This window comes from Otolemur garnettii, unplaced genomic scaffold (assembly GCF_000181295.1).
Source record: "Otolemur garnettii isolate 467f Iridium unplaced genomic scaffold, OtoGar3 scaffold00014, whole genome shotgun sequence".
Lineage (NCBI taxonomy): Eukaryota > Metazoa > Chordata > Mammalia > Primates > Galagidae > Otolemur > Otolemur garnettii.
Genome location: NW_003852409.1, coordinates 30,073,473 through 30,082,338, shown reverse-complemented (window position 1 = coordinate 30,082,338; position 8,866 = coordinate 30,073,473). Strand labels below are relative to the sequence as shown.

The 8,866-nt window shown below is 43.5% G+C and overlaps 1 protein-coding gene across 1 annotated transcript in view; it reads right to left on the bottom strand.

Annotated features, from left to right (window-relative positions):
- GARNL3 (GTPase activating Rap/RanGAP domain like 3) overlaps positions 1–8,866 on the bottom strand; it is a 140,746-nt gene that overhangs the window by 29,399 nt on the left and 102,481 nt on the right. The window contains exons 17-18 of the mRNA XM_003785425.3: positions 7,946–8,020; positions 3,744–3,855 (exon numbers count right to left, since the gene is read on the bottom strand). Coding sequence (XP_003785473.1) covers positions 3,744–3,855; positions 7,946–8,020 — 187 coding nt within the window. The remainder of the gene's footprint in view (positions 1–3,743; positions 3,856–7,945; positions 8,021–8,866) is intronic.

Sequence of the window (8,866 nt, the reverse complement as noted above, 5' to 3'; positions counted from 1 at the left end):
TTGAGCCACAGGCGCCAAGCCAGGATTTGTTTTTGAGACTACTTACTGGGATCATAAATTGCCAACAATTACCTAGGACCCTAGGACATAAGGGCCTAAGGGAATTATTAAGGCTGTTCCATAAGCAAAAGGGGCTGCTCTGAGCTGGATGTGGACTCAGGCAGGGCAGGGACGTCTGGGATGGTGTGCTCCCAGCAGGAGGAGCGCCCCACTCACTCTCACCTGCATCCCGTCTTGGAGTCTCTGATGAAGGTTGGCTTTGTGTATTTATATTTTAGGTGAAAGGTGCCCTGAGGATCTTGCCTGGGGCAAGGATCTTCTAGAAATCCAACCATAGTTGGGAGTTCATCTCTCCGTGGATGGTGCCCAGATGGAGCAGAGTTTTCACCATCAGTATTAGTAACCGCCCTCCAGGCAGAAGGGGACCTCCTGCTCCTGTAGGCCCCTGAGAACCTTGATTTGTCAGAGCACAAATTGCTAAGTTTGTGTTAGATGTGGGACTAGTCTCTTGTTCCCCTTAATTGTGGGGGCAAAGGTAAATTTTATGACATCAGCCACTTCTTCCCCTACCCCAGAGCTTTACACAAAGGAATTCATTCTCAGCATCTCTGTACTTCTGCTGGGGCAGACTTAGTTTTCAAAACGCAGGATGATTACTCTAACACTTGTCATCATATTGGGCTAAATAACTACGATGACTTCATTTGTAGGATAACAGCAATGACAGATGACACACGCTAAGGGATCACCACATGCCGGACCCTACTGCTTAACATTTTGCTTGTTATTTAAATGTCCCAATGACTTTACTAGGTAGGAATCTGTAATATTCCCATTTAACAAACAAGCCTGAGGTGCATGGGTGAGGTCACACCTTGAGCATGTGAAGCCCAAGTCTGTACAAGGACACAGCTGAGCTCCTCATGAGTGGTGTGGCCACAGAGCAGCACACTGTGCCCCGTGGCTGGGGGGCGTGGCCACGGGCAGCAGCACTGAGGCATTAGTCAATGACAGGGCCCCTCATCATGCATGAAAACAGGTATTCTGTGCAGCTGCCACGCTGTGTACAGAATAAGTTAGCATTTATTCTCCATCAAATCTTTCTCTGGTGGCTGAATAGGCTCATATAAGCACAAGAATAAAGAGGAGGCAAGGACATGAGAGGGGCATGTGGCTTTAATGACTGTTTGTTAATAAATGTTTCCTTCTGCTAATCTCTTTATGAAGAAACAATCTTTTAGAACCACCTTTTCTGTTTTTGCAAAACCCAAACACATGGTGATAACACATTTAATTAGTATTTAGTTGCCTTTCAAAGTAGATTTTACTAGGTTAGCATACAGGAGGTCTTGATTTTTAATGACTTTGAAAGGAGTCGACTCTCTAGGGCAAGTCTAATAAAATTGAGCAAAGGCTAATGGGCTAGAGTGGAACTCAGCCTGGAACGAAATGGACGGATTCAGCCATGGAAACAATTCATAATATGATTAAGTGTAGACAAGAAAGAAGTCAGCAAAGAAATAATAAGAGAATTACGGCTTAAAAGCATAACAAGGAATATGAAGAAAGCCTCAAGGGTTATTCTCCTTCTTAGCAAAAACAAACAGGGAGATCATTGTATAATCGGGACATGAAAAAAAAATCTGAGTAATAAAGCTAAGCTGCTGGTGGGTGTCCACAGCTACCACCCTCGGAAAATGACTTCCTTCAAATTTGGAAGGAAAGAATTTCCTAGAAAATCACAATAATCCTTGTATCTCACACCTTCATTACATTTTAGACCTATAATGATAAAAATTTCAGGAAGGGACTTCATAATCTTGGTTTGGATTCTACACTAAGAAAAAGACAGAAGCAACTGATATGGAATTTTTTTGCTTTGAGGCAAACTTAGAAATAGTCACTCCGAAGCATGCTTTCTCTTTCCTAAAAAGGCAAATGGGAGGGATTTAATATTTTTTTAATCACAAAATTTTTCATAGCTTTTTTGCCCAGGACTATATTTTTGGAAATCTGCATTAAGGTAAAGACAAAAACATTGGTGCAGTTCAATTTCATTTTCATAACACGTATATAATGTACTTGGTGTAGTGGAAAGAGTGCTAGACTAGAACCATATTTGGGCTCTAGTCCCAGAGGCGCCTCTAGCCAGCTGTGAGATCCTGGGCAAGTCTCATCTTTTCTTCAGGCCTCAGTTTCTTCATTTATAAAACTAAGAGTCCAGACTAAACCTCTAAGGTCAGTTTTATTATTCTTTTAAAGATAAATTCATTTTTTTGGTTGAACTTTTGATAAAATCTAAGGATTCTTTTACTTTTTAGCAAGTTCAGGGGGACCCAGTGAAGCTGACAGCTGCTATTTAATAAGTTACTACTGTGTGCCTGATGCTACATAAACCTTTAAGATAGGTAGCTTTCTTTAGGCCCTGTAGCCCCTCACCCCTATTTCAACATGTTTCATTGTCATAAACTATTTTCTAGGCTTTTAAAAAATCACCCTCACTTTAGAGAAAGCTGGAGGTCTTCAAGATCATAAAGAGCTTCTAATTGTTTTGTAGTTTTGAAAATTATTTGATTTAAATTATGAATTTAAGAATTTTAAGTATCTGTCCTTTATTGAGTTATAGATACAATGACATTATGGGCATGCAATTAAATTATATAAAGAAAATAACATGACAAGGCCAGAAACAGATCTGTCACAAAGCATGGCGCCCCTCTGCAGTCGCATGACAGAAGGCCCCCAGCCCAGGTCCAGCACACAGCAGGCACTTAGTAAATGTGCTGAGTAAGGGTCTCGGGGAGGGAGGACGGGCTGTGCTGAAGGGTGGTCAGATGCTGTAGTTTTAGGCTGCTCTGTCATGCTCACAGTGGTGGCTTTAGAATGCTCATAAAACGTCACTATGGTAACTGGAGACAGGGCAGCTGTTTATGTGCAGCTGAAACAGATGTGCCCTTTGAGGACACTGTCTCTGTACCTCCCTCTGAAGCCCCAGGAGACAACCTGCTACCTGTGTTTAGCTGTGTTGTCATTCATTAGTGGCATGGAATATTCCAAGAATCCCAGGGGCCTCCGCTGGAGAGGACCATACAGTCCTTCAGTCCACACCCCCAACTGAAGTCGCAATCGCTCTACTAGTCTGTGGCGTCCTTGCCAAGGGCACGGCCAGTGGTGGCTGACGTGTGCTGAAAGGGGACTTACTACCTCCTGAGGCAGGCTGATCTACTTGGCTGTCAAAAAGTGTGATTTTATATTGAGTTGAAATCTGTCTCCTTGTCAAAATCTTTTTGTTTCTATATCCATCAAAAATGGGTTATCTAAGATTCTTGTTTGTTTTGGACACCAAGTATTTTTTGAATCAGAAATCTTTTTTTTTTTTTAAAGACTCCAAGAGAGAGCATGTCTCTGAAATAGTGGCTGTAAATAATGTATCCTTGTTGACTTAAAGTAAAATGCTGGAACCCTGGTAAGTATTGGTAGAAAAAGGTATTCTTTTTGTAGCTCTTTTGATATCCACAGACTAATCAGAGATTTCAGGCCACCCTCTAGCATGGTTGGTTCAGAATGTATTTCCTCTGCTTGGCCTGAAAACAAGGGTTTAATTTTGTAAGGAAATGAAACTTTGCTAACCTCTCTGCAGATCACACATAGAAGGTCCAAAGGGAGTTGATTAGCAGTTATGCATCTTAGAAGTACTACATGTTACACGAAAGAGACATTTGTAGGAGCAGCTACTCACTAACCATCCACTAGCAAGACGCCAGCATCAGTGGAAACCAGCAAGGCCTGGCCCCAGGGATCTGCACACACGGCTTCGTGAGGGAAATTACTGCAGAAACACTGGGGCTCCCAAGGCTGCGAGGCAATACAAGCATCGGAAAATAAGTGCACCAGAAAAAATACACTGCAGCCATCACATGGAAAGGCACAGTACTACACCTGAAGCAGTAACACAGAGACCCCTGTGGGAGCAGAGTGACTCCAAACCCCAGGGTCTGGATTCAGTGACCTTTTTTTTTTTCTTTTTTTTTTTTTTCAGAGACAGAGTCTCACTTTGTCGCCTTCTGTAGAGTGCTATGCGTCACAGCTCACAGCAACCTCCAGCTTTTGGGCTTAGGCGATTCTCTTGCCTCAGCCTCTCAAGTTGCTGAGACTATAGGCACCAGCCACAACGCCGGGCTATTTTTTTTTTTTTATTGCAATTTGGCCCGGGGCTGGGTTCGAACCCACCACCCTCAGTATATGGGGCCAGCGCCCTACTCACTGAGCCACAGGCACACACTCAGTGACCTTTCTTAAGAAGAAAAGCTTTGCTTTCAAATACGTATGCAATAGGAAAAGAGTGAATTCACATGTTTTCGGCACCATGACCTGTCTCCATGTTATAATAATGTTCCTTGGGGGTCACTGAAGCATGGTAATGTTTTTAAGTAACGATTTTTCTTTAACACCTGGGAGTTGAACCAAATGGTGCCTATATTTTAGAGAATTTACGGAAGTCCCACATAATTCTATTAAAAAGTCATATTCCTGTGTTGCTGATTCAGCTAATTATTAAACCATACACAATGCATTAAGAGGTTGATACTGTCTTAAAATGAAAATGCTAATCAACCCACATAAGCCTGTAAAATCTTAAAGAAAATATAATATCTGTTTGTGGAATGTGCCAACAAGACTTCTGAGGTTCTCCCGCATGACATATCTACACCACGTGAACTCTTTCCTGAGCCTCAGTTTTATTTTCATCGCAGGCGTAAAGAACAATGTCTCCCTCACAGTGGCCCCAGAGCTATGCGTGGAGACGTGGAGTCAGTGGGATCACTGTCACACCAGAATGGTGGACATTTCCAATAGAATCATTCACTTCCCTGCAAAGCACCTGGCGTAGCATCAAAGGAGAAAGGAAGTTTGTAGAGATTCTTGAGGACACACTGAGCGAGCCTTGGACACTTTCACTTTTACTACCAGACACAGGGCTGACATTGTCCCATGTGGTGCTGCCGAGGAGCCCATGAGTACACGTGTGGGTGTGTTCCTAGGTACCAGGAATACATCGTCACCCTCACAGTAGAAGGGAAAGGCTCTGTGGACCACCCTCAAGGTGTCCTCAGGGCTTGAGGGTAAATGCTGTGTGCATTAATGCTTTCTCTTGAGGAAACCCACGAGCCTCAAAAAGAATATTCTAACTGCGAAAATTGTATTTGTACTGCTCTGAAAACATCACTAAACAATGTGAAAACATTTTATAATCAAAAAAGTACAAGTACAAGTCATTACATCCATAATTGAAATGGAATTTCCCCAAGAAGATTTCTGGCAATTCTGAGTTTGTGACTTACACCAAGAGGGTATAAAAAAGCAAAGGTAATATAAACATTAACAGGGAGACAATTGGTGGGATCACACCTATGGTTTATCCTATGGGGGTACATGTGAGTCTTTCTAAATGTAGAATATAAATGTCTTAACACAATAACTAAGAAAATGACATGAAGGCTGTGTTAACCAGTTGGATGAAAGTATTTCAAACTGTATATAGAAACAACACACTGTACCCCATGATAGTATTAATGTACACAGCTATGATTTAATAAAAACAAAAACAAAAACAGGGAGACAGATGCAGACACCAGCATTTGGTAAGACCAAGACAGAACAACCAGTTCTTAGGAACATCATGTTCTCTGACCAGCGGACACAAGTGTGGAATACCAGTGCAGAAAAGGCTTCTTCCCCAGAAGATCCAAGGGTCAGTGAGGATCTGTGGAGGTCTGTGAAACCCCAGAAATTGTATTCAACATGCTGTGCAGATATGCGATTTCTACATTTTAATGGGCTGGTGTGTTAGGGTGTCCACTGCTTTTGTGAGTTCTCAGAGGTGCTGGTAATTTTTTTTTTTTTTTTTGAGACAGAGCTTCAAGCTTTCACCCTATGCGAGTGCTATGGCATCATAGCTCACAGCAACCTCTAACTGCTGGGCTCAAGCAATTCTCCTGCTTCCTCCTCCCAAGTAGCTGGGACTACGGGCACCTGCCACAATGTTCGGCAATTTTTGGTTGCAGCTGTCATTGTTATTTGGTGGGCCCAGGCTAGATTCGAACCCGCCAGCTCAGGTGTATGTGGCTGGTGCCTTAGCAGCTGCTTGAGCCATGGGTGCCAAGTCAAGGTGCTGGTAATTATGTGGGGTCTGCATGAAGTGTCAGTGACAAACTCAGACCCAGCTCCACAGTAGCTCTGGCCTGAGGACTGATGGAGTTCACCATGGCCCCAGACCCTTCTTTGCCATGTGGGAGGCTCAGTGTAGATTCTGCAGGGTAAGAACACGGTCTCCAGGCTCCTATCCAGGTGCAGACTCTCTGACCACATTAGCATAGCTCTTCTGAATAAATATGGATGCCAATGAGGGTGACAAAGCCCAGGGCTGTGGAAACAGAAGACTCTCCAGTATTTCTCCAAGTGTGGCCTGTGGCTCACTGGGTGCTCATGGACTGAACCCTAGCAATGGAACCTTGCTCTTTGTCGATCACTTATGAACAAGTTATGGTTCCACAGACATTTGTTTTTAATGTAGACCTAAGAATTTCTTGTTAAGAATGTTATTAAATCTTACTGGAATCTGGTTTTTATAAAGTGCTTGGAAATACTGCAAATTCCTACTGTGCACAGGAATAAGCAGACAATAGGGAATTTCTTCAACCTCGGGAAAGGCCGCTTTGCCATCAGACTTAAACTGGGTGTGGCTTTTAAGGTTAATTGTATTTTGAGCCCATGATTTTCCCCGAAACCAGACTCCAAGGCACGTAGGCTCACATCTTCTACATCCTTATCACTAAAGTAAGTTATTCTTAATTCTTTTCCTTCTCTAGTGATGTGCCATTTGTGAATCTGTCCCATTTAACTAACTTTTACATATTCTGAACATAGATGTAATTAAGTACACGGGGTATTGTTTTACAATTCAAAACCACGTGTATAACAAGTTCATACTGCAACTTGTTTATTTTTTTCTGTTCTAGTCTTATCACTTAAGTTTTTTTCCCATGGAAAATAGAAACAGGAAGTAGATAGACAGGCCACACATTCTTGGCTGGCTGAGTGACTTGTAGATTAAGCAGTGGTTTTTCAACTGTGGTCCTTTGACCCCTAGCCTCGGCATCAGCTGGGAACTTGTTAGAAATGCAAACTTTTTGGCTCATGCCTGCAACCCTAGCACTCTGGGACACCAAAGTGGATGGATTGCTTGAGTTCAGGAATTTAAGACCAGCCTGAGCGAGAGTAAGACCCTGTCTCTACTAAAAAAATAGAAAAAATTAGTAGGGCCTTGTGATGGTCTGAGCCACTAGGGAGGCTGTGGCAGGAGGATTGCCTGAACCCAGGAGTTTGAGGTTGCTGTGAGCTAGGCTGATGCCACTCTAGTCTGGGGCAACAGAGTTAGAGTTATAGATTGTCTCCAAAAAAAGAGAAATGCAAAGTTTCGGGCCCCACCCACCAAACCTACTGAATCAGAAACTACCGAGTGGCTCTAACAGACACGAAAGTGAGAAACACGGCTCAAGATCCGTTTAAAGCGCATCTGTGCTCAGCAGTGCAGCAACCACACACAAGCTTGTCAGCAGCTCAGTGCCTGACCCCATCCCAGACCTCTGGGACTAAAGTGCATTTGGGCAAGCTGTCTATGTGCTCTGTATGTACATGAAGCTTGAGAGGCACTGGGGGACCTGAGCAGGTCTGCTCCAGCAGCTCGGCCCCAGTTAAGCAGGCAAAGGCACCTGTGTATTGTGGAATACAAAGGCTACTACTCAACCTTACCCAGGGCCTCACCTTAGGAGTCTGAAGTAGACAAGCTCTTCTTTTTGTCCCCAAACCTTTTCCCAAGAATCTCAAAAATTACAGGGATGACAAAGGACACTTACAGTTCAGTTTGAAAGTATCATGGACTTACCTCTTTTTTACAGATCCCTGAAGCTGCCAAACTTGATGGAGCATCACCTCTCACAATGGATTTCAGTTTTAGTGCCTTATGAAAAAGAGATCTCTGTTAAGGTTTATTATTTGGCAGTAAAAGAATGGCAGGGTAAACAATTTTACTTAAAAACAAAATCTAACAAAGCAGGAGTAAATTCAGACTAAAGTTTTGGGGTCCTTTACCGATGTATTATTGAAGCTAAGGAACAAAGTTAGTGGGATATGGTGAAGCCCTAATGACAACGTCCCAGTCCAGACTACCCCAAACTCACCCTGTCATTTTAACGTATCAATATATCAGTCTTGTGATTCCTAAACCAGGAACATTAACAAACACAGATTCCTAGGTGCTTGCTTGCTCAAACCTGATGAATCAGACTCTCTAGGGCAGAGTCTGGGTATCTTTAAACAAGGACCAATATTTGAGAGTCTTGTAGCAAGACTTGTTGCACTGGTTGGGAAAGAGCTGTATTTGCCCTCAAGCTTCCCTTGATGGCATGGGCTTCCTTCCTCCACCTGCTCTCCTTTCAGGCCAGAATCTCATCTGCAGCTGACAGCACTCGCCCTTCTCCCTGCTGTGATGTGGGATCAGGGCAGACAGCCGGAACTGAGAAATACTAGTGTCGCCTGGGAGCGAGGCAAAGGGAGAGTGATTTCCTCTGACACTGGCAATAAGGCGACGACTGGCTGCCACTTAACTGTGACAACTGATCCCAAAACAATAAGGTGGCAATTCAGGTCTTCTATGAGTGCCACCGCCATTCTTTGCTTCCTCTTGCCAGGGATGGGTTCAAGGTATGCTTCCCAAATTGGCTCCCCACTTTCTGGAAAATTCCTAGGAGTCAGGCCAAGTGGTCTGTGCTCCCTTGACCAAAGGACTCTGGAGCTGGGCCCTGTA